This window comes from Leuresthes tenuis, unplaced genomic scaffold, assembly GCF_036924035.1.
Source record: "Leuresthes tenuis unplaced genomic scaffold, fLeuTen1.0.hap1 SCAF_6, whole genome shotgun sequence".
NCBI classification, from domain to species: Eukaryota; Metazoa; Chordata; class Actinopteri; order Atheriniformes; family Atherinopsidae; genus Leuresthes; species Leuresthes tenuis.
This window is the reverse complement of record NW_027325360.1, coordinates 34,588,038-34,615,033: the sequence shown is the minus strand read 5'-3', so window position 1 is coordinate 34,615,033 and position 26,996 is coordinate 34,588,038. Positions and strand designations below refer to the sequence as shown.

Sequence of the window (26,996 nt, the reverse complement as noted above, 5' to 3'; positions counted from 1 at the left end):
TTCATTTTTTAATCTGTTTTGGTTGTGCGATCTTTGACTTATGAAAAATAAAATATGTTTAAGTATCTCAACTAAAGCTGTTTCAAGTATGGTTTAAATGTTGTAATATATAGTTGCATATACTGTATGTGTGCCTGTCAAAAACCACATAAAAGCAGCTTAGTTGAGGACCACGCACTGTATTTTACAAAAATCTCCTTAACAGTAGGCTACCTTGTGTCAGAAAGGAAGAGTGCAGCGTTTTGACGTCACAATCTTACGTGCCTCCGCTCCAGCTCAGCAGAAGAAGAAAGAGTCGAGATGAGGCAGCGTACCATCTGTTCATCTCTGAGGCAGATCCGAATAAACTAGACACCCTGCAGCAGACACAGAGCAGCGTTCGGCTGATCGTCTCTCTTCTTCTTCTTCTTTTTTTTGTTGTTCTCTTTTGCTTGAGCACCAGGGAATGGGGGGATGATCAGGAGCGCTTCCCCTTCACTGCCGGCTTCTCCTTTATCTCCGCCCGCTCCTCCTTCGCTTGGTCTCTGCACCCCTGCCAGCCAGGATGCGGACTGCGCTGCTTGATCAGGCTGTGGTGTTTGCGGCCCTGTTGGCGCTTTGCACCTGTGTGCAAGGTAAGAAGCAGTTGCCCCTCACTTTCGGCGGAGCAATGAAGCGATGCGAGTCTTCCGGGAGCGAGCGGAGTATCCTACAGTCTTTTTTTATAGAGCGCAGTGCTGCCTCCTGAGATAGAGCAGACTCCAGATGTGTCCTGGTGTTCTGTGGGGGTACCTTAGCCTTGACTACTGATAACCCACTGATGACTAAAATTAGCGTAGATGTCAGTTACACTAGACCTCAAGATATTTTGTTAAAGCTCCAGTGGTTATGTAGTGGTAACTCAACTTTGTCCTTAGTTATTGTATGATTGTTTCTGTATTTGCATGTAAAAGGAAATGATCGCTAAGATAGAACAAACCTTAGTTCTCAGAATTGAGGTTAGAAAGTATTTAGCATATTTTTTGGACTTATTTGAAATCGTTTGTTGTGTGAAGGAAAGAAAATGTTGCATGGAGGATTAGATGTTATGGTACCTCACAGTCTTAAAGATAGCCGTAAAAAGACGCGTTGTTTAAACCAGGAGATGAAGTGATTCCAGCTTTGATGATTATGAACTTGAAGTAATGTGTCTGCTTGTAAACATTCGGTTTAATAGGCACGTGTTATTTTGTGTGCTTGCAGTCATAACCAATGACAGGCACAGCCACGGTGGCTCGTTCACCCAGTGACGTGCGTTGTTGCGTCTGGCAGGGTGACCACACAGCAGAAATCCTATCAGGCTACGGCTGTCGAAATGAATGAGCTATAGGACTGGATCACAGAAAATATTTTCAGGGTGTGTCAGTTGACCTGCTGGTGGATGTTGGGGCCTTGATTATAGACGAGGTGTTGCCTGACATCTGGCTGCTGTCAGGATCACATTCCTGCTGTCAGCTGAAGAGCTTTCTGTCACTGATATGGATGACAATGCATCATCACACACTTTCTTGCTGTCTCAACAACAAATTGAAATATTTATATCTCAGTACCGCTTTATGAATCCTCAATTCTTGTAAAACTTTCTAAAACATGAGCCCACTGTATTTTTAAACAAACTTTATGAAAGAAACATTGGGGGTTTTTGTGGCCTGTTTTCAAAGGTGGCTTAATCTTTGTTTGATTCTTTGGTGTATTTGTAGCAGCAGAATGGTGTATATGGAACTGAGTCACAACAAACTTTTTGTAATAAAGGTACATATGACTAATGTACAGTGTGCTTCGTTGATGTCTTTATATAACCTTCAGTCAACAGTGGAGTTTGGCAGCTGCATTTATTATAGAGAAAGTAGTTTTACATGCAGTTCTATTGATTGATTTGCACGTTTTTGTGTTCATGAATAGTTACACCTCTAGTTGACACCTTTTCATCTGAGGTATGACACTGAAGCCTGATCCTGAGGATGTCCTAAAATGTACACCGTACGTGCGTGAGGATTTCGCAGAGTGCGAGTGTTACAATTATTTATGTCGCAGAGTGCATGGGGGAGCCTGGAAACTAAACACTGCAGGGAGGTGATTAGTGATAGAGTGCAGCTGAGGGGGAAAGCACAGGTGAAGTGAGTGAACTTAATGACAGGGCAAGAGAAACCAAAGGAAAACATGATAAAACTGCTTTTAAATGATTAGGATTTTAAAAGTTTTGAATTATTAGAATTCAGCTAATGCATATTTAAGTCTTTTTTTCACTGCCCTGCAATATATTTAAATTTCGCTCTCTGCTTATTCTGGATTTCTGTGCAGTGAAGGAGAGGATATTTAGTCTCTCAGTCCACATTTGTCCTTCAGTTGCATTAGTTGAATTAAATCAATAGAAATCCTGCTAATTGTTTATTACATTTTTTTATTAAAAGAAACCAATCCATTTCTGCTAATTTACAAATGAATAATTACTGTTTAATACAGTCTGGCCTAGCATTGGCCTGTTATGAAATTAATTGCAGGCAAAAGCAACTCTGAATTAAATCAAATATGGCATCTGGAACTAGAAAAATAACCTCTTTCAGAATAAACAAGGTTTATTAGTGTCACGGTTCGATGGAGAGGTAGGACCCAGGTGCAGCTCTTTTAGTTCAACAAAAAGGTTTATTGCAAAAGCAGGGAGCAAAAGACAAGAACAAAAAGTGCGGCTGAGCCGGATTATCAAAAATACTAAACTATGAAATAACAAAGCAAGACTATGAAAAACAAAAGACTGTGAGAAACAAAGCAAAACAAGACTGAGAACGGCGACTTGACTTGACTTAACTGTGGCATGAAGGGTTAGTAAGGATTCTGCGATGACTGAAAGGAAACCAGGAGACTAAATACAGTGGAGGGAGTGATCAGTGAATGTGGTGCAGCTGTGAACAATGAAGCAGGTGACGTGAGTGAAACTAGGTGGCAGGGGAAAAACATGACCAGAACAGAACCTGAAAACGTGACTAATAAAACATAAACTGTGACTTGAACATAGACTGTGACAGAGCCCCCCCCCTCAAGGATGGCTCCCAGACATCCAACGAGGGACGGACGGCCAGACTTCCAGGGACCCGATCCCCAGCGCTGGAGACCGTCTGGCGGACGGCCTGATTTCCGGCGACCTGGCCGCCCCTTCAGGGCAACGAGCCGAGGTGGAGTCCGCCGCGGGGCAACCAGGGTCCCCACTGGCAACAAGCGGCGGTGAGTCCGCCCGGGCACCCACCGGCGACGGCGTGAGGTCACCCGAGCCTCCATGGGCCCGGACGGCGATGAGCCCACCCGGGCTTCCATAGGCGGAAAGGTCAAGGCTTTGCCCACCCTGCGCACCCCCGGCGACGCCCATAGCCCCCTCCTCAAGGAACGGCTGCCAGACGTTCCTAAAATGGGGTGGGTGGGCGAGGCAACAGGCTTGGCGTGGGCGAGGCAACAGGCTTGGGCGTGGACGAAACCGGCAGGATGGCCGGATCGGGCGTGGACGAAACCGGCAGGATGAGACGTGGTCGTGGCAACAGGAACGGCGGCAGCGGACGGCTGCGGCAGGACAGTCAGCAGAGACGTGGATGAAACTGGCAGGATGTCAGCGGGCTGTGCCGGGACGGCGATGTCAGCGGGCTGTGCCGCGACGGCGATGTCAGGAGACAGAGCTGGGGAGGCAAAGGGAGACATGAGAGTCCCGCGGAGAGCGTGCGACATTTGGGCCGAATCCGCGCCGAACACATCCACGAGTGCCTCATGGTGGATGGCTCTCACGCCCTCCCAGGCAGCCTGGATTGCGGATGTCCCCGGACCGAGTCCCCACCGGAACACCTCCAGGACCTGACATGTCACCGCCCTCTGTGAAGCAATTAGTTTAAAGACTTTTTTTATATGGCTGTCATACATGTGTGTGGGAAGTACAAATCCTCAAATTGAAACAACTGGCCCTGAAAAGCTCCCTGTGGATTCATTGAGCACTCTTTACAAAACAGATGCACTATAAAGTTTAACTATTAACATAAAACTCTCCTTTAACGGAGGCGACTATGAAAAGTTAAAACGAAAAATCTCACCTTGAAAAGGGAGGAACAAACAAGGCAATAAAAACTTACCGTATTAATAAATAAACTAAGGCTAAGAACAAGAATAATTTACAAAACAAGATAACACTGCAGGAGGACCGTTCACTGCAGTCTCGTGGAAGCTATGGCTCAAGGTAACTATGGCTAAAGACAAAAGGCCGGTAATGAAGCTCAAACTGAGACAACATACTGTCACAAGACAAGGGAAACGCAGACTATTTGAACACATGAGGGACCGAGGGGAACAGGTGGAACACAGGAGGAAGGGCAAGATACCTGAAACGAGAGGAGAAGGTCAGTGCTTTGAAAATAAAACAGGAAATGATGAGACAAGACATGAAACAGAACGTAAATAAACCTTAATAACCTCGTATATGTTAGCACCGCCTTCAAAAGAAGGAAAAGGACAGAATCTTAAGATTCTGGTATGTTAAAGTTAATCAGTCTCAAAGTGCTTCTTCATGAGTTCTCGCTTGAATTGACGGAAATTAAATAAAGAAGCATTCAACAACAACTTGTTGAATATATATAATTGAACTATTTACTGAAAGATGTAACCAAAATACGAACCTTAAAGGACAAACAGGAGAAATGTGTTGACTATGTATGGCTGTATAGGGAACACTTACTGAAAGGGGAAAAAGAATGGACAAATGTACCAGAATTGCTAAAATTGTCTTCATTTTAGTTACTATTTACGGTTAAAGGCTAAAAACCTTGGAGTCATTCATCATTTTAACAGTGAATTCTCTTGACACCACCGTACCGTCTGAAAAGGAGAAGAAGGCAGACCTTACACCTGTTCCCCTTGGTCCCTCATGTGTTCAAATAGTCTGCGTTTCCCTTGTCTTGTGCCAGTATGGTGTTTCTCCCCATGAGCATCATTACTAGCCATTTTGTCTTGTACCTCGATCCACAGTTCCACGAGCCTGCAGTGAGCGATCCTCCTGCAGTGCTTTCCCTCCTCTGCCATAGTTACTGAGGAGAGCGCTTAGGTTTTTCATAGCCCTTTTCTTTGCGCTGCTTGGAGATCGCCCTGCCTTGCTGTGCTCTGCGAGCTGTGTTTGAAAATAAAACCTCTTGGAATCCAAAACGACCCTGCGTCTGTGTCCTGAGTCCCCTGGTAACTGACAGTTAGTACGCTTTGAACACTCCAAGTTGATTGCCAGTGGTGCTTCTTTCTTCTCCTGACTTCCTAACTTCCTTCTGATAATCTTCTTTTTTTTTCTTTTTATATTGCGCCAAATTACAACAATTGTCATCTCAAGGCACTTAAATAATATAGTCCAATTCAAGCCAATTGGAATTCAATTCATTGTAATCATAATCCAATGAATTAAATAATTTCAAAATAATCCAATTTATTCATATAGAGCCAATTCAAAAAATAATATCCTTGCTAAGGAAACCAACAGATTGCACCGAAACTTGTCTTCAGTCCAATCTCCAGTCCTGAGTGTGCCTGAGGCGACTGTGGAAAGGAACGACTCCCTTTTAACAGGAAGAAACCTCTGACAGAACCAGACTCAGGAAGGGTGGCCATCCGCCTCGACCAGCTGGGGTTTGAGAAGACAGAAAAGAGGGAAAAGAGGGGGGAAAAACACCATAACACCATTCAAAGGATACCTGTTGGAACAGGGAAACACAAGTTAATAACCACAATAATGTCACATGTACATAATATCATTTGAGAAATTAAACAGGGGGAGAAAGAGAGCAAAGTGAGGAAAGGTGTGACAGATGAGGTCCCCCAGCAGTCTAAGCCTATAGCAGCTTAACTATGGGATGTTTCAGGATCACCTGAGCCATCACTAACTATAAGCTTTATCGAAAAGAAAAGTTTTAAGCCTAATCTTAAAAGTGGAAAGGGTGTCTGCTTCCCGGACATTTACTGGCAGCTTATTCCACAAGAGAGGGGCCTGATAACTGAAGGCTTTACCTCCCATTCTACTTTTAGAAACTCTGGGAACAACAAGTAAACCTGCAGTTTGGGAGCGAAGTGCTCTGTTAGGAAAATATCTTACAATGAGATCTTTAAGATATGATGGAGCTCGGTCATTAAGAGCTTTATATGTGAGGAGAAGAATTTTAAATTCTATTCTGAATTTAACAGGGAGCCAATGAAGAGAAGCTAAAACTGGAGAAACATGATCTCTCCTGTTAGTTCTCATCAGAACTCTGGCTGCAGCATTTTGGATCAGCTGGAGGCTTTTCAGAGAATATGTGGGACAGCCCAATAATAAGGAATTACAGTAGTCCAATCTTGCAAATGCATGAACTAGTTTCTCTGCATCACCCTGACACAGGATGTTCCTGATTTTAACAATATTACGAAGGTGAAAGAAGGCAGTCCTAGAAAGCAGTTTTATATGTGAGTCAAATGATAAATTCTGGTCAAAAATAACTCCAAGGTTCCTCACTGTAGAACTAGAAGCCAAGGAAATACCATCTAGAGTAACTATATAACTTGACAATTTCTCGCTGAAGCGCTCAGGTCCAAAGAGAACAACTTCAGTTTTGTCTGAATTTAGAAGCAGACAGTTCTGAGTCATCCAGGTATTTATGTCTTTAAGACAGGCTTCTAGTCTGACCAACCTATTGAAACTCTTCAAACAGATTATTTCTATGTAAATTATCTCAAAGTTGAGCTGCAACTATTTTTTCAAGAACTTTAGACAAAAAAGGGAGATTGGATAGAGTTTTTTAAGTAAAGGTTCAATTACAGAAACCTTAAAAGCCTGAGGTACATATCCTGTCAACAAAGACCGATTGATCAAATCCAATATGGAAGTGTCAATTAAGGGGAAAACCTCCTTGAACAGTCTGGTTGGGATTGGGTCTAAAATACAAGTTGATGGTTTAGAAGAGACTATTGCTGTTGTTAGCTCAGAAAGATCAACTGGGGGAGAAGCCATCTAAATACAAATCAGGTTCTAAAGATACTTCTAAAGCTGCTCTACTTGATGATACATCAGTGATAATAGTGGGAAGGATTCCATTAATCTTCTCTCTGATAGAAACAATTTTATTGATAAAGAATCTCATGAAATCATCACTGCTGAGAGTTAAAGGAATACATGGCTCAACAGAGCTCGGACTCTTTGTCAGCCTGGCAACAGTGCTGAAAAGAAACCTGGGATTATTCTTATTCTCTTCTATCAGTGATGAATAATAAGCAGTTCTAGCTTTACGAAGTGCTTTCTTATACGTTATTAAACTATCTTTCCAGACTAATTGAGACTCTTCCAAATTAGAGGAACGCCACTGTCTCACCAGCTTTCTTGCTCAGAGAGTTTGACTGGACAACAGACTAAATACAAATCAGTGTGGCGGAATCACTATGCGATTACGGGGAGGGAGGTTAACCGACAATGCCACCTGGGGCAATTTCACCCCCAGGAAATGAATGTAGAAAGTAACACACAATAACAGACACACAGGTTCAAAATACAACCCGTATAAATTAAAAAATGTATTAAAGGTCAAAAAAAAGAGGAAAATAAGATAACTAAATGACGTACCAAAACCTATAAGCAAACTCAGTTAAAAGTAGTACTAGGCAGCAAAACAAAATAAATGCAAACGGAGCTAGAGTTTACCGGGCGGCAGGGGAAAACGTAGGCTGTCATTTTCAACATCTACATGAATATTAAAGTCACCCACTACAATTGTACTCAGCACTAACTGGGATAAAACTCTGAGAATTCAGACAGAAACTCAGAATAAGGGCCAGGTGGACGATACACAACAATAAACACAAGAGGTTTTTGTGATTTCCACTTTGGGTGGGGAAAATTGAGAATCAGAGATTCAGAAGAGCTAAAACTAATCTTGGGTCTCGGACTGATTAGTAACCCTGATCTGAAGATAGCTTCTAATTATCTTAGGCCCCCTACTTCACATGGCCCGTTTAAAGATAACATTGTGTCCAGGTTTGCAGTTTGTGGAATAGAAAATTCTAAGTGCGGTAGCTTCTCTATCACACTTAACATTGTGTACAGTGGGGCAGAAAGCTGATAAAGTTTGATAAACCAGTGTTCATGGTAAGTAAATATTTATCATTGACAAAATCTCTACAAGTATTTCGAAGTCAACATCATGCATATAAAACACTCAACTTGTGTATCATGGATGAAGAATTTCATGTTTATGTTTATGCATCTGCTTTCATCCAAAGCGACTTACACTCACATCTCAGGTAGGCAGTTAGCGTAAGGGGGTCTTACCCAAGGACCCCTACTGGAGGTAGTACCTTTCTTGTGAGGGGGTCAGGATTCAAACTCTGCTCACCCACATGAAAGACAGCAACCTTAACACTACACATCCAGTCAGTTTCTTATTTTATTGATTTGCATGCAGTAACACAAGCTTAAAATAAACAACATGTGAGATTATATTGAATTCTCTGTCACGACATGTGACACTGTTAGTTTTTCAGTAAACACAAATGGATAGTTCCAACAGTTTTGTCTAATAGTATGATATATGTTATAATGTTTACTGAAAACAGCACAGGTGAGTGTAGACTTTTAAAGTCAAGCAATGATCTGTATGATTTGAGTTATGGAATACATGTTCCAGTACTGCATCTGCCAAACCTTTTCAAGAACTTTAATGAACGGGTTGGTAAGACTAATAGTCTTGATAAAGTTGCTCTGAAGCAAGTTATATTTGAATGTTGATGTATTCAAAGCAGTACAGTTAAGAGAGTAATATGAAGTGGGCAGTTTCTTTTGTTTGCCAAGTGCAGCAGGTGCAAAGAGAAGTTAGTTAGTTTATCCTTCACATTACACAGTGCTGTACTCTTATCTAGCTTTGGTACTCATAGTGTGGCTCTAAACTTTCAAAAAAATCAACTGATTGATGAGTATAATAAAGTGGAGTTTAATTGTCATCAGGTTTGCTTTTATTTACGCTACATAACTTATTTTCACTCCTGTCATATTGGTGTCTTTTCAGGTTGAAGATATTTGCAAATATCTGTGCTTATGTTCCTGCATTTAGCAGACACTTTTATCCAAAGCGACTTACAAATGAAGATATAACAAGCTATATAAAAAGCTAACAATAAACTACATAGAAGGAACCCAGGAGTACGACTCTGTCAGAGGTGACAGAGTAGAGATAGGGTGCAGGCATAGAAGGAAGTGCAGAAAGATAAAGTGCAGAGATAGAGGGGGTAGGTAAGTACAAGGTAAGTGCTAGGATAGCACAAGTCTGTAGTTACATCACACTGACTGAGATGACTCTAAGACTCTTAAAATCAATGTTCTGAATTAGAATTTGCTTTGAAAATGAAATAAACTGACAGAAGAGAGAAACTTCAGTTCAGACACACAGGATCTTTGTGGTTCACACTATGGCTATGAGAAATGGGAGTGGATTGTGCTTCATCATCCTGTTGTAAAGCTTTGCATAGATTAGCTAATTTTGTTGTAGTCTTGGGGGGGCTGCTGTGTTTATGGTTTAGAGTTTGATAGCTCTTCAGCTGATTTGTGTTAATCATAAATTTAGAAAACATCTGGCATATTATATATATATATATACACACACACGTATGGGTGTGTGTGTGTATATAAATAGATATCTAGATGAATGTCAATCACAATTCCAAATACGACAGAATCATAACGTAACATCTAAATTTCAACCATCCTTTCTTACATTCTTAGTCTCTGCCATCTACATGACATAGAACCTTGAGACAAGCCACCCTTAAGTGACTTGTATATGCGTGTGGTGACTCACACCCCTCCAATGATGTCACTCCCCCTCAGTTTCCATGGCAGTTGTCACGGCAACGTGTATGCCGGTTCTTGCAGAGATGAGGGTTATTCTAATAAGGAGGTTTAAGGGGTTAATACTGATAGCTCGGTTTAATTAAATCCCACTGTGGCATGGGGAGCTGTCCCAGAGTCTGTCCAAGATGAAGACTTCTGCCTTATAAGTCTCAAATAATTATGTCGACTAAAAAAAAAGCAATGCATGAGAAGTAAATGAAAGCACAGTCACACCAAAACAACAAATAAAATAAAACTATTAGAATTTTTTTGTTGTTAACGTATGCTTTTTTTTAAACTGCTCTTTTCCACATTGGATTCCCAGATAGCCCTGTATTAACAATCTCCTGTTAAGTCAAGGCGTATGTTTACATGGCATCATAGGAAGTGTGTGGGAACTTTAGGTAGCTGAAACAGTTGAAGCAAAGACAGGCATGTCTCATCTTTCTGTGTTCCCAAGTTTTTGCACTATAAAATGTTGTAATGCAAGATTAAAATAAGCTATTTTTCTTTTTTTTTTTAATAAAATTTTTGAGAATAAAAAAATGACATTTAAAATATAATATTTCTACTTTTATCTTAATTTTGAAATTTCATTTTTGGAAATTTTAGTTATTCTGTGTTTTTAAATTTGATCTTTTACACGTTTATTCAGTTCACTATGATGGGGCTTGCACATTGTCCTCATATACTGCAAATTGAGCTTTGCATGTTTAATTTTTTTTTGGGGGGGGGGGTATGCCTTTAATGGACAGGACAGTTGAAGAGAGACAGGAAGCAGGGGGCAGAGAGAGGGGGAATGACACGTAGCAAAGCGCCAGCTGCAGCGAGGACTGTAGCCTCTATACATGGGGCGTCTGCACAACCCACTATGCCACGACCACCCCCGAGCTTTGCATGTTTATGCGTTAGCTAAGAAAGTGTCCATTTTTGAAGATATCTCCCTTTCCTAGTTGTTTTCATCCCCTCCCACCCGTGTCATACATTGCTTACACCAGATGGACAATACTGGTCCCTTTCTGCAGAATCCCAGGCAAGAGCTTTAGGCTTCTATTTATTTAGGATTATAATTCTTCCTGGAAAAAAAATCTTGATCTAGAATAATTCAATTTTGACTGTTGTTGGCGCTCAAGCAGGACCTGGAATAGTTAATAGCATTTTAGCAATATTGATAATTGTCCAATGACAGTTAGTAATATTCAATAAAATGATTAAGTGAAGTTATTACCTACAGGGCACCACTGACAAAGGTTAGAAGCTAATACCTAAAACTCAGTATCTCAAAATATGTTGGTCTATTCAGTACGTGTTAATCTGGGACAGATATGTACAGAGCAGATGTGAAGGCTATGAAGAGTGAAACAGTGAAACATACACAATGACCACAACAAAGTTCTCCTTTCAAATAGAACAAGAGAATGTATTCAATTTCTTGTTGTATTATTAAGTCTCTCTCTCTTGCTCAGTGTCTTGTCATCTCACACTGCCAATAGAGCAATACTTACCATCCATGTGACATCATCACAGTAGCCACGTGTTTAGAAAGCCCCCGATAGCACAATAACAGGCAACTCTGAACGAAAAGTGCAATAGTACGCGTGCATGCGTTCATTCACTCGTCTTAAAGTATTGGTAAAATAAAGACTTTTGTCAAGGCCATTCACGCTATTATCCCGTTATATGGATAAAGGCGGAAGTAACGTCTGAAGGACGCCAACTTTCATCAAAATGTTATCGACAAGTAGATGAACTTATTTTATAGCAGAAATTCACAGCAGATTCAGGTGGTTTAAGACCACAAAAGCTAGAACAGTTAACACTACAAATACATAAAATTAACTAACCGAACTTGCCTTTAACTTAGTGATTTGGATGAAGTGGTCCCAGTAGAGCTGTGTGTAAAATTCCCTCCGTTAGCTCTCCTATAGCTGCAAGTAGCCACATAACAGCAGCTATGAGCTAACAGAGCTATAGTACACGTTCATTCATTCATTCTTCTTAAAGTATTGGTGAAATAAAGACAGATAATGCCTTATTTAGAGGCTGCATCGTCCCTGCCCTGTTCACTCCATTATATGGATATGCCGATCGCGAGTTTTCTAAATAGCTTTCCGATTTTCGCCAAACTGTTCTCGGTGAGTAGATTAACGTATTTCATGCCAGAAATAAGGTCTAGGTTTGAAAAAACCGGAGTTCCCCTTTAACAAAGACTTGAAATTTTAGTGTGTGACTTATGTTTAAGTCAGACACTAACTTTAGGTCCAAAGTTAAAGAAAAGGAGAATGGTTAGTCTGCATTCACAACTGACATTAACCTTGCTTAATAAACAATATCCCATTTCATGGAGAGAGGCATGGGGAAGGTGAAGGAGCTGCGTGACTTCTACACTCAGAGGTCTAGCAGAAAGAGAGAGATTGCAGTCTCCAGGGGGCTTTACTGACTGGAGCAAATGTTGTGGCTACCTGGAAAGGAAGCCATCGAGTTTCAGAATAAAGTCCAGTGTCCTCCACAGATGAATGGCTTCAATTGTTGATGTCCCCAATGCTGGTCATATTTTGCTTAATTTATTTGTGTTAAGTCATTAACACATGAAAAAATACAAGCAGGGTTTTTATTCCATCAATGAATTTTATTCATCTCATTCTTCTCATTTATTAAGAAAATATTTATTGAATTGAAATAGTTTTACAATTACTATTGTGTGGCCTTTTTTAACAATTAATTTATCCAAATATCACACACAAAAGGTTTTGAATTGCTAAAGCCTCTGCTGTGTTATACTCCACAGGATCTCATCTATGTCCAAGCAGTTTGGACTGTGCCCGCGCACGACGACACTTCTGCCTGCCAGGCGGCTCACATTGCGGCCCCTGTCTGAATCCTCTTGTGGAGAATTCACATGGCCGCTGTGTCATCAAGAGGAGACATACTCGTCACTCTAGTCAGTTCATTAAAGGTAGGTGGTTGGATACTCATTGTGGGTAGATATCTGGTTGCTTTCTGCTTTTACAGGACAGGGATAAAAAAATAAAAGATAATCAAAAAAACATTACCCGTGGATTTTTTGTATCTTTCACATTTCTCTAAAATCATTTCCCTGTTTTTGACAAGTAATCAAGTATTTACATTTTCAGATCATTTCTGGGACTTTTTTGTAGAGCGGCAAAAAGTAAAAAGCATTTTGCACCGTATGTATGACCACAAAAAGTTTTTTGATTAACTTTTTTCTGCTCAACAAACAGCGGTCAAAGACACCCAAAGGAGACTAAGAGCTCCAGCTTATATTGACTGGTCTTGGAAAATGATCTCTCACAGTAACTGAAACCATCACACTGTTGATTCTGATGTTTATTACAGTAATCCAGAAACTTTATATAAAATGTACTGTATGTACTGTATAAGTGGACATATCTGCTGCTGAATGCATGCACATGATATACACGATACTAACTGTAACCCTAATTATCATGCAATAATGCATGGAGATAAAGACAAATGTAAGTGATACAAAAGATCCACAGGTAACAATTTAAAAACAGTTACACAGACTGACATAGAGGTGAAACGTGTTGATGACTGTACGCCGTTGAGTTGGGGCAGCTTTACTAGTTGTCCTGCCTATGAAGTGTCTCGATTCAGGCTGCGTGTACCTCAACAGGCCGTCTAGTATTTTCCTGTCTAACTGGTCTGACATTTCATGCAGAGCTTAACCTCATGTTCAACATTGACACCAGACTGTGTGCGGTGTTTAAAATATCTGTGTCAGAGACGATGGTGTAGGAGAAGGGAGGGCCCAGATGCAGACTTTCAAAAACAAAAGGTTTATTCCAAACAAACGCACAAGGCAGAACAAAGGTCGCGGCTGAGCCGGATGTCAAAAAAATACTAAACTCTGAGAAATAATGAAACAGGACTATGACTATGAAGCAAGACTATGAATAACAAGACTGTGACTTAACAAGACTATAAACTGTGGCTATGAGGCAAAAACCTGACTTGACAAGACGTGGCGTGATCAGTGATAAGTGAGGATTTGGCAATGACTGATGGAAACCTGCAAACTATATACTGTGGGAGGTGATTGGTGACGAGGTGCAGCTGTGAAACAGAAAACAGGTGACTAGAGTGAAGCTAAGTGACAGGAGAAAAAACATGACAAGAAACCTAGAAACACAAGAACCTGAAAACAAGAATAATCAGAACATAGAACTTGACAATCTGCTAACTGTACCTAACAAACAAGCCAATAAAGTTACTTGCCTAACCAATAATATTTTGTGTTTTTTATATTTGTATAACTTGTGCCAATATACATTAACTGTTTAAAATGACCTGATTTTGGTCCGTGTCTGCAGATCTTTGTTAGTCAGTCACCTCTGCGAACCTGCAACTCTAAAGTTGAACGTTATATTTGTAAATTCTTGTAACTTTTTAGATTGTATTCTCACACACAAATATTGACTGCAAATTTTGTTAATGTAACAATGTAATTTTATTTATCGTATTTTCCGCACCATAAGGCGCACCTAAAAGCCTTAAATTTTCACCAAAAAACGGCCGTGCACCATATAATCCGGTGCGTTTTATGTGTACACGGGATTCCAAAATCTGTCACAGATACCGTCATTTTGAATTTACCGCGGGGAGAGCCGAGCATTCATCGGGGCATTAATCCCCCTCCGCATTACTCATCGCTCTCACTTCGCGCCATTCACCGCCACGTTCACTTTAGCCGCCTCTTCGCTCTGTACATTGGAAATGAACGGCAACTGGCCACTTCCATCGCTCGTTTTGCGTCGGTGTGAATCCAGGGTCGTATCGAGCTCGTACTTACCGATTGAATCGTGTCATCATTAATGCTTTTGCCCATGTCCCAGTGAGAGTCTGTTCTTCAGTCTGAGATGGGTAATGCAGGCCGATGTGCAGTTTATAAGGTTATAAGTGTAAAAACGACTGACAGTGTTGTCCTTGACCGTTGGACCATTTCCCACTGACACAGGGACGTAACACATACACTACGTGTGCTGGCAGCAATAAACCAATCAGAGAACAGTAGGTAATACGTACGCCTTATAATCAGGTGCACCTTATGTATGGGTTAAGTACAGAAATGGACCCCATAATTGAGGGTGAGCTTTATAATCAGGTGAGCTGTATAGTGCGCAAAATACGGTATTTACGAGATTTTTATTTTTACACAACTTTGAACTAATATGCACACACGATCCATTTCTGATTGTCCTATCCAAATGTTAAACATATCTGTCCTTTGCAAGTTAAAAAATGACATTTTTGATTCGATTAAAACACATCTTTCTTATTGGCATAGTGACTAATAACATCCACTACACTTGACTTCATATAATAAACACATTGCTAAACCTATTTGGAAGTATTTTAATTTGTCTACTTGAATTAGCGGAAAAAACGGGTGTCAGTGTTGGGTGTTGCTGGCTTATTAAATAGCAGATCTTGCTTTCAGCTGTATGATTCTATAACTCCTAGTCAGAGTAGTTTTCTTTCTCCATCTCATCTCCACTAGATTTGACTAATTTTGCCAAACAAAAGAAAATTTAATCAGACTAAATGGTATTATGTCTCTAACTATTAGGTCTCAATAAGTGTGAGAAACATTTTCCAAGTATGTTCACACATTCAAGGAATCCCACTTTAGTTTCCAGTGGATCTCAGGATTCTGCAGGCAACAACGATAGTCCACTTTGTTTTGGACCAAAAGTGCTGATTAGTGTGGGATTTCTTTCCTCAGCTATCTTTAAATGAATAAAAGAAGTAAGAAAACCAAGTATTGCATCAAATCTTTTCTCCGTCACTAATGTCACAATACAACACAAAACAAATAATAACCACTTGAGCAGTCAGCACAGTGCTTACTTTAAACATGTGTATGTTGAAAACAAAGTGAGATTGCAGGATGCCAACTAACTGATCAGTGTTCCTTGGCATGAGTGTGACCTCATTAATCCCAGTGGGTGTAATACCAGTGTCTCTCTGCATCAGCTGTGTGACATAACTTATGATCTTTGCAAGTTTCTGCTACCGTGTTCTGCCAGTGCTTTCAAGAAATGATAACAAGCCTGTACGCAAAATACAAGATGCTGTAAATATAACATTTTGCCTGGTAAGCTTCTTGTCTAGTAGATTTTGATAAAATATGTAAGACTGATTGTGTATTGCCAGAGCTATAGAGTATAGAGTTACGACACGCTTTGATGTCGCCGCTAGGGCTGTCACGTGGTTCATGTAATAAACGTTCCAACGGTTCCAACCAAACCGCAGGGTGTCATAGCTGTTATTGTCCCGTATGGTACAGCGTAAGCTATTGCGTGGTAAATATCAAAGTAAATGTACGTTGTATGAGATGTATTTTCGTGTCAATTATGCTTTTGAGCTGTGGGGTTGACAATTGAAAGTACTTTGATTACTTTTGAATAGTAATAATACATTTTAGCTTCACTAGGTTACTTACGTGAGTGATGCTAACTTTACAAGGTTGGTTGTTCTGCATTTGCAAATAGATCAACAAGTTACCATTCAATTTTTACCATTATTGGACTCTAAGCACTCTCAGCTCTTACCAGTTTTGTGAAATGTCAGCTTCTCCAAAGTACTTTTTTTATCTTTATTACCAAGTTTAGTTATTTTGAAAGGATATGTATCAGAACCATGGAGATTTTAAGACTGAGCGATGTACCAGATCTACGAAACAACCACTAATCATCAGGGCTGTACGGTGCGACATATATGTTGCACGTGCTACATCAAAACATACCTGTGCTAAGAATTGATCTGCCCTGTATTATGGGTGCTATGTGCAGATTTAGCCATAAAAAAAAAAAATCTTGTTTCGAATCTCAATTGAAAAAAAAAATCCTTCTGTATGTCTACTATGGTAACACGATTACCCTTCCTGGTAGTTGTAGTCAACTGTGGTCAGTGATTAACGTTATGTATTGTGTATTGAACACCAATTCCTCACGGTGGCAGCTTCGTGCTCTGTCCCATGCGGCTCTGTTGGCACAGGTACACAGTGGCTATCGTTACTCCCATGAGCCAACAAACACGAAGACATTTTTTCAACCTGTTTGCGTTGATAAACATGAAAGGAACGAAAGGCACCCCAGACACCCTGGACGACACAGACAACGTAAATTAAGTTAACGGGGGCCCACCAACACCGACCGAAAACGCGCCAAAGACAAAAGTGAAAGGTAAAACATAAAGCTACAACACCGAGTGGGAGCAGGAGTTCGCCTGGCTCAGGCCTGGAGTGGCAAATCGGGAGGGACCGGACAATACCCGGTGGGCAGGTCTGATGTTGGGGCCGCAAGGGCCGGTGTTCTCCTTTTTTTCTTTTGGGCTGGTGTTCAGTCATGGCAGTGGGTTGACTACGTGCTGCTACCGCTGTCCCTGGGCCGCCTCTGTTTGTTTGTTTTTTTGGTGGTGTTTGAAATATAGAAAGTAGAAAGCGCAGAAGGCAGGAATTAAAAAGAGGAAAGCTCTGAAAACAGACACAGCTAAATATGCAAATATTTGCAACTTTTTCATTATGACTTACTGTGTGAATGCTAGTTGTGCGTAACCGTCTGGAAATAAATAGATGCATGTTTCTATATTTGCAGACAATGTGCTTAAAATGAATTAATTTAACCGGTTATATGGAACCCTCAATCCATTCATTTTCTATACCTGCTTCATTCTATTCAGGGTCACTTGTGTTTTACTTACCATTTACTCTTGCCTATCCCAGGCAAGAGGCGGGTTACATCCTGGACAGGTCACCAGTCCATCACAGGGCCAACACAAAGACAAACAAGACAAACAACCATGCATTCTCACACTTGATAACCAGGAACATTCAAACTGTTGGGTGACCCTTAACGAACAATACATGCAACCTTTTTCTAAGTAACTGGAACTGAATGAAGCACCATTCAAGGACAGTAGTACTTGTATAATAGTCTTGACGACTGCCTAAAATTGATTTTCCCAAGATTGTTCTCTTGTGGAAACCCTGCACACTAAAGTTCTTCTGCATTAACTGTGGTAAGACGTTTTTTTTCTCTTAAGCACCTTTCATAGTTGAATTGTCAAACCCCCTTCCTTTTTGCTCTGTCAGCTGTTACAAAATCTAACACAGATTTCAGTTTGATAAACAAAAATTGAAAAAGTATATTTGCTGGAAGGTATTATTAACTGGCTTGCTTAGTCAGTATCTTCTTTTAAATCACTTTTATAGACTTATGTGTATCACAATGCATTTTTGCATGGTTTTCAGATTTATTTGACTCAACCTACTGTAATTAATAGAAAATGAAATTTTGTAACGTATGTAGCAGAATTCTGCATTGCTGTTACTTATGTTTTCACTCATGGTTTTTCAATCTTATTTTTGGATATTTAGCTGCACTGTATCTTAATGTTTTGCAAATACAACTAAAGTGGTTGAAAAGCTGCTTTTGAATTGTTTATAACAAATGGATAGTGATAACTGTTTGAAAATGTTTGTGTTTAATTGAACACATTCTGCTTAAACACCATATCAGTTTTATGCATTGTAATGTATTTGAGGGATCTACAGCATCCTGTTTTGTGGCAGAAGATTCTGCCAAAGTCTTTTTTATAAACAAAACTGCTTTTTTTCAAATATTATCATACAAACATGTCAGGTAAATAAACTGGCCCTTTCACATTTGATAATAATCCCTACCTTTGCTGTCCTGGTGTATACGAATGGGAAGTAAACACAAGTGGTCAGCGGAAGGTAAGGTGATATACAGAACTTATCAAAAGTTACCAAATATGTCTATGTATATTTATTATATGGTTTAATCTTAATTTCTAATATGTATGACTGCATCAATTTCCTTTAGATGACGACTATTTACTTTTTGTGCTCAATCGGGTCTACGGCTGTCATTATAATACTTTCAGAATGTAAAGATCAGTTGTTAAAGGTTGTTAAAGGCCAATAATGAGGAAATAGAAATACTTGTCATTATATAAAAACTGTACTGAATTTAGTGCGCCGAAATAAATCCAAGAGCGTTGGATTTACTGCAGTTTTTTTCTTGAATGGTAAGTGTAGTTGCTGAAACAATGGAACCCCTACACCACAGGAATAGCTTCAGAAGACATTGGAAAGAAAGTACAAAATGCATAAACCATGGTGATTGGTGGCTTGGCTTTGCGGTAAGACGTATCGCATCACCTCTTGTTGCCTTGTGTGTGTACTGTGACATTTCTTACTTCTCTTGAACCACTAACAATCACCTTATTTCTCCCTATAATTTACACATTTTGCATAGTTAACTCTATTGCATACTTGTTATATTCTAACACTCACTCTTACAGATCTTTAGTCTTTATTTTTCATTTTTTAGCCGTGTGTCTGGTTCTCTAGCTTAGCATGGCTACCAGTTCTCTTACTCCATCTCCTACTTTCTCCTGTGTGTCAGATGTTTAGTTACTCTGCCTCCTTTAGTGATAATGGTACCTGTAACAAATGTAGTCTTTTTGTAGTTTTGGAGGCAAGGTTATCTGAATTGGAAGCTCGCTCTGCACTGTTGAAAACCACCCGATAGCGAGCCAGGCCCCTTTAGCCAGTGCGGAGCCAACTAGCCTAGCAGATCCCGAGCAGCTGGGACTTAAGCTGGGTTGGGTGGCTGGGTGACTGTCAGGAAGAGGAGTCATAGTCCTAAAGTCAAGCCTGTGTCCACGTTTCAAATAGATTTTCCCCACTCAGCGACACACCCGCTGAGGACAAAACCCTGGTAATTGGCAGCTCTATAGTCAGAACCGTGGCATTAGCAACACCAGCGACCATAGTATTCCAGGGGCCAGAGCGGGCGACATAGAATCCTATTTAAAACTGCTGGCTAAGGATAAGTGTAAATACGGTAAAATAGTTATTCACGTCGGCGGTAATGACACCCGGTTACGCCAATTGGAGGTCAGTAAAATTAATGTTGCATCGGTGTGTAATTTTGCCAAAACAATGTCGGACTCCGTATTTTTCTCTGGACCCCTGCCAAATCTGACCAGTGATGACATGTTTAGTCGCATCTCCTCCTTCAACCGCTGGTTGTCTAGATGATGTCCAGCAAACAACGTGGGCTACATGGATAATTGGCAATCTTTCTGGAGAAAACCTGGTCTGATGAGGAGAGACGGCATCCATCCCACTATGGAAGGAGCGGCTCTCATTTCTAGAAATATGGACGAATTTATGAGTCATCCAAAAATATGACAACCCAGGGTTGAGACCAGGATGAAGAGTTGTAGTCTTACACGCTTCTCTGCGGCTTCCCACCTGATGCTGCCCCCCCCCCCCTCAATCAAAAAACACAAAAGGAGCAAATCCTCTTGTGCAAAAAAGATTTTAAACAAAAACTTTAACTGAACAAAAACATCAAACTATTAAATGTGGATTGCTGAATATTAGATCTCTCCTTTCGAAGTCTCTGTTCGTGAATTACTTGATCTGTGATCATCATATTGATATATTTTGTCTTACAGCAACCTGGCTGCAGCAGGAGGATCATGTTAGCATTAATGAATCAACTCCCTCTGACTATTTAAATGTTCACGTTCCTCGAACCACAGGTAGAGGAGGAGTGGCAGCTATCTTCAGATCAGGGTTACTAATCAGTCCTAGACCCAAGATTAGTTTTAGCTCTTTTGAATCTCTGATTCTCAGTTTTTCCCACCCAAAGTGGAAATCACAAAAACCTCTTGTGTTTGTTGTTGTGTATCGTCCACCTGGCCCTTATTCTGAGTTTCTTCCTGAATTCTCAGAGTTTTTATCCCAGTTAGTGCTGAGTACAGATAAAGTCATTGTAGTGGGTGACTTTAATATTCATGTAGATGTTGAAAATGACAGCCTAAATATCAACTTTAATTCTATATTAGACTCTATTGGATTTTCTCAAAGTGTTCACAGACCTACTCACTGCCTTAAACATACCCTTGACCTTGTGCTGACTTATGGCATTGAGAGTGAACAGTTAACAGTGTTCCCTCATAACCCCGTCTTGTCTGACAATTTTTTAATAACTTTTGGATTTACATTACTTGACTATACGGCTTCTGAGAAGAATTTTACATATAGAAGGTGTCTATCAGAGAATGCTGTAACCAGATTTAAAGAGTTGATTTCATCATCCTTTTCTTCACTGCTATGTGCAGATATGACAGAGGACGGCTACCTAAATTTTACTCCAGTAGAACTTTACTCTCTTGTTGACATCACTATAGTTTTCACCCTAACCCTAACCCCTCTGAAAAGGAAGGTAATCAGTCAGAATAGGTTGGCTCCTTGGTATAATTCACAGCTGTGTGCGTTAAAGCAGACTGCAAGAAAGCTGGAGAGACATAGTGGTGTTCCTCTAATTAATAAGAGTCTCAATTAGTCTGGAAAGATAGTTTAATAACGTATAAGAAAGCCCTTTGTAAAGCTAGAACTGCTTATTATTCATCATTGATAGCAGAGAATAAAAATAATCCCAGGTTTCTTTTCAGCACTGTAGCCAGGCTGACAAAGAGTCCGAGCTCTGTTGAGCCATGTTTTCCTTTACCTCTCAGCAGTGATGATTTCATGAGATTCTTTATCAATAAAATTGTTTCTATCGGAGAGAAGATTAATGGAGTCCTTCCCACTATTATCACTGATGTATCATCAAGTAGAGCAGCTTTAGAAGTATCTTTAGAACCTGATTTGTATTTAGATGGCTTCTGCCCAGTTGATCTCTCTGAGCTAACAACAGCAATAGTATCTTCTAAACCATCAACTTGTATTTCAGACCCAACTCTGACCAGACTGTTCAAGGAGGTTTTCCCCTTAATTGACACTTCCATATTGGATTTGATCAATCTGTCTTTGTTGACAGGATATGTACCTCAGACTTTTAAGGTTGCTGTAATTAAACCTTTACTTAAAAAACCTACTCTTGATTGAGAAGTGTTGGCTAATTATCGACCTATATCCAATCTCCCTTTTTTTGTTTAAGTCATATTTACCTGATAGATTCCAGTTTTTTCTTGTAAATGAAGAAGCTTCGTCACACACCAGAGTAAGTCATGGAGTAACCCAGGGTTCTGTGCTTGGAACAATTCTTTTTACTTTATACATGCTTCCATTAGGTAACATTATTAGACAGCATGGCATAAATTTCCATTGTTATGCTGATGATACTCAGCTGTACTTATCTATGAAACCAGATGAAACCAATAGGTTGGTCAGACTACAAGCCTGTCTTAAAGACATAAAGACCTGGATGACTCAGAACTGTCTGCTTCTAAATTCAGACAAAACTGAAGTTGTTCTCTTTGGACCTGAGCGCTTCAGGGAGAAATTGTCTAGTTATATAGTTACTCTAGATGGTATTTCCTCGGCTTCTAGTTCTACAGTGAGGAACCTTGGAGTTATTTTTGACCAGAATTTATCATTTGACTCACATATAAAACTGCTTTCTAGGACTGCCTTCTTTCACCTTCGTAATATTGCTAAAATCAGGAACATCCTGTCTCAGGGTGATGCAGAGAAACTAGTTCATGAATGTGTTACTTCAAGATTGGACTACTGTAATTCCTTATTATTGGGCTGTCCCACATATTCTCTGAAAAGCCTCCAGCTGATCCAAAATGCTGCAGCCAGAGTTCTGATGAGAACTAACAGGAGATATCATGTTTCTCCAGTTTTAGCTTCTCTTCATTGGCTCCTTGTTAAATTCAGAATAGAATTTAAGATTCTTCTCCTCACATATAAAGCTCTTTATGACTGAGCTCCATCATATCTTAAAGATCTCATTGTAAGATATTTTCCTAACAGAGCACTTCGCTCCCAAACAGCTGGTTTACTTGTTGTTCCCAGAGTTTCTAAAAGTAGAATGGGAGGCAGAGCCTTCAGTTATCAGGCCCCTCTCTTGTGGAATAAGCTGCCAGTAAATGTCCGGGAAGCAGACACCCTTTCCACTTTTAAGATTAGGCTTCAAACTTTCCTTTTTGATAAAGCTTATAGTTAGGGATGGCTCAGGTGATCCGGAAACATCCCATAGTTAAGCTGCTATAGGCTCTTTTCCCTCTTTTCTGTCTTCTCAAACCCCAGCTGGTCGAGGCGGATGGCCACCGGTCCTGAGTCTGGTTCTGCCAGAGGTTTCTTCCTGTTAAAAGGGAGTCGTTCCTTTCCACAGTCGCCTCAGGCTCAGGACGGGAGATTAGACTGAAGACAAGTTTTGGTGCAATCTGTTGGTTTCCTTAGCTAGGATATTGTTTTTGAATTGGCTCTACATGAATGAATTGGATTATTTTTAAATTAATTAATTGGATTTGACAGGATTATGATTACAGTGAATTGAATTCCAATTGGCTTGAATTGAACTATATTATTTAAGTGCCTTGAGATGATATCTATTGTAATTTGGCACAATATAAATAAAACTGAATTGAATTGAATAAACATTTCGACACAGTATTAACTTTTGTGTTTAGCTTTTCAGACTTTTGTAACATTTACAGTAGCTGTATCTCCTTTGGTGGGTCGCACAGATGCTAGATACGGATATGCTCATAATAACAGGGTGTCCCTATGTATTCTTGTTGGTATGTTTCAAAATGTCTTCAGTTTTCTCAACTAAATGATTGAAATTAGTAATCTTTTGGAAAACAAACAAAAATCTTTCATGGACAGAAAAAAAGCTTCTGGTTTAAAAGTTTTGAAAAAGTACATGCAATCTCTGCTGAATCAACATCAACTATTGTAAAAAATACTTTGGTAAAATAATTACTGATGCAACTTACTTACTCAAGTAAAACTGACAAGTCAAGGCTCTGAAATGTACTTTTAAGTATTAAAGTAACAAGTAACCCTTCAAAAGACAATTGCACCAGTAATGTAAAGGAAACCCATTTATGAAACATAAATACTCTATTTGTAAATAAGAGTACAGAAAACATAATAATTGGTATAGGGGCTGCACGGTGGTGTGGTGGTTAGCACCGTCGCCTCACAAAAAGAGGATTCCTGGTTTGACTCCCTGCTGGATTGATGACGATGTTCTCTGTCTCTTGCCCAATGACAGCTGGGCTCATGGATGGGCCCCAGCACCATTTCCACTAGACTCTCTCCGGTACTGACCGCAGATTAATCAGTCTTTGTTGTTCTTTTTACAGGAAATGCATATCTCACTAACACCAGTAACAATCAATAAAAACCCTTTCTTGAGAAATTTCTAACATTTTAATAAGAGACAATTTTGCAAACTACTTTAACTCACTGGAATTTACATACATAATGTGCAGCTGACTGGACTTAATCAACATTCCTACCATTGTTAAATTAATTCTATTTGTCACTGTTATCTTCTACTTGCTTGTTTATTTTCATAGAATAAATGTTAATATGACTTGTTTGTCTTTTTTTCATTGTGTCACAAAGAGAAAATTTGGTAGACAATAGACTGTGGCTGCATGGTTCCTGGTTTGAATCCCAGCTGGGCCCTTCTTGTGTGGACTTTGCAAGTTCTCTCTGTGCACTCATGGGGTGCAGCAGCTGCGTTTATGAGGGCCCACAGGTCTATCTCCTCTCTGCTGAGACAGATGTGTGTACCTCACCTCCTGGCATTAATGCCTGTGCATTAAAGCTGTACAGCCCCTGATTATGCCCACATCACATAAACAGAGAAAGTTGTCCAGAGAATGCATATCAGCTGGTTTTCAGAGAACTCATAAAAATGAGTAGTGGGATTTTGGATGAAATGGGATTTGCCTCCCGGAAAAGATTATGCCAGGTGTGTTTTGGCTTTCTGATATAAAGCGAAATCCTCATAAATGAATAAACTAAGAAAAATGTATGACTTTCATGTATTAATTTTACATGCAAGTAAAACACAAGTTAATGACAACATTAATGTCATATGTACAAGAAGAGTAAAGAGAGCAGAGGGAGGAGAGGTGCATCATGGGAGCTCCCCCGGCAGTGTAGGCCTATAGCAGCATAACTGTGGGATGTTTCTAGATCACCTGTGAAGACACAGTGCTTTGTACTTGCACTGGGACATCTGCACATTGTCATGCCATGTTCATTTTCATATTTCCCAAACAGCAACAGTTCATACATGAGGTCCCAGGTCCTGTTTCATGCCCTCCAGAAACAATGGCAGGAAGTCTTAGTCAGTCTGAGGGCAATGGCTTCTGGCTTATAAGGCTTTACCACCAAACCATCAGTAGTACAGCTACAGTAGTAGCTCCACTGTTTGTGGGTGGAGCTGAAACCAAAGGTCACCGCCAACTACTCTCATCACAAGACTCAACACTGAATGCAGTGTTATATGTATAGCCTTTGCTTCTGTTGCAAGAGGTTCTATCTGAAAACCACAGTTATGGATGTAAATTAGGTGTGCTCAGATAAAACATTTAATCTTGCTGTTTTGTAGTCTGACCAATTCTTTTTCATCTCTGCCAGGACCCGTTGCTCTACACTCACAGAAGCAATGAACTCTTAACTTTGTTTGTCACTACAGTATATTTCATTTAGCGGCCCACCTCTTGGTTGACTATTCGTTTCCCATCAATGAGTGATGCAGTGTTTTCATTTGAAATGAATAATTATCTAACCCAGGATTGCTTTCCTCCTTTTGCTTTGCTTTTAAATCTTTTCATTGGATTTGTTGTAATCATCATTTTAAAGGATACATATTATGCCCTTTCCCATAAGTATATGTACTTTTCCTGAGTCTTATTGAAATGTATATTACACTCTTTGATCAACTACCACAACTTAAAAACTATGATCTTACATCTTACAGTCATTCTAGGTGTGGAATAGGCTACTTGTATCTACTTCCGCCTCTCTTTCACTGTGTATGTCTTCATTTTTATTTGTCCTACAGCTTTAAAGTACCATGCAGTAATTTGTACAATTGCATTTAATAGCACTTGAAGCAGGGTACAGTATGCAAAGTATTGATAGAGCAGGACTGCATGGTGGTGTGGTGGTTTCCTGGCTGGGGCCCTCTGTGTAGAGTTTGCATGTTCTCCCTGTGCATGCGAGTTTTCTCTGGGTAGTATGGCTTCTTCCCACCATCCAAACACATACATGTTAGCTTTATTGGTCATTCTAAATGACCAATAAAGTGTTTGTATTTTTGTTGGCCTTGTGAATTTTTTCTTTTGTTATCCCATTCTAACACATTTCATCCATGATTCTAATGAAAACCTTGTCTACCATCCACATTTGCCCATTACTCCTCTGTCACTATTTATTTCTGTCTGTTGCCATCCAATGTGTGTACCTTTGTCTATACACAATTATTCTCCCACACTTACAAAGTGCAACTCACATTCAAGACACACACCCCGCATCTCTCTGCTCTCAGGCATGTGTGACTTCCTCTGACTTAGCTCCCACTGTTATTCGTAGTTATCAATCAGTGCGGTTACATGCGGGCCATCGGATCGGATTAATGACTAAATTACAATAAGATTGAGTTATTCAGTTCATGTAGACACCTTAATCTGACAAGAAATCGAATCGGATCGGGTTACTTGCGATCGTATTAAGACCCCGAGATAACTCAATCCAAATGCCCACTGAATGTGCATGTCGACGTTCTGAGCATGCTCGAGATGTTTTCCCGCGATCATCACCTGGAAGTCGAAGGAGACGATATTACTGTTGTCGTTGCCGCTGTCAGAAAGAAACAAACAACGCGATGGAGAATGCGCTGTTGTGCATCGTCTGTGCCATAACCAGCTCATCAAAGATGTAGAGGGACGCAGCTTCATCTCGCTCTTCGTTCGCCATCTTTCTCGAATACCTTAGTTGTGTTGTTGTTGGTGGTGAAGAAGTCAACCGGAAGTGGCTCTATTAGCGATAGTTGAAATGGGTACAGCGCCACCTATAGTACTGGGGTATGACATGCTTTGTGCCAGTGATTTGATTCATTCACCGCCATATATCCAAGGATAATTACCCTTGTTCAGATAAGGAGCATAACCCAACTATAGCTATAACCGAGTTAATCTCATCATGTAGACCCACTGACTGATCCCATAAAAACAATTACAGTAGATTTGCATTTATGATTCAATTCAGTTTTATTTATAT

The 26,996-nt window shown here is 40.1% G+C and overlaps 1 protein-coding gene across 2 annotated transcripts in view; it reads left to right on the top strand.

Annotated features, from left to right (window-relative positions):
• Positions 1 to 273: 273 nt before the first annotated feature.
• The window catches only part of npdc1b (neural proliferation, differentiation and control, 1b), a 34,582-nt gene continuing 7,859 nt past the window's right edge, over positions 274 to 26,996 (top strand). For both annotated transcript variants that reach the window (XM_072388590.1, XM_072388589.1), the window contains exons 1-2: positions 274 to 614; positions 12,663 to 12,830. In XM_072388590.1, the coding sequence (XP_072244691.1) occupies positions 545 to 614; positions 12,663 to 12,830 (238 nt within the window). In that variant the 5' untranslated portion in view covers positions 274 to 544. The remainder of the gene's footprint in view (positions 615 to 12,662; positions 12,831 to 26,996) is intronic.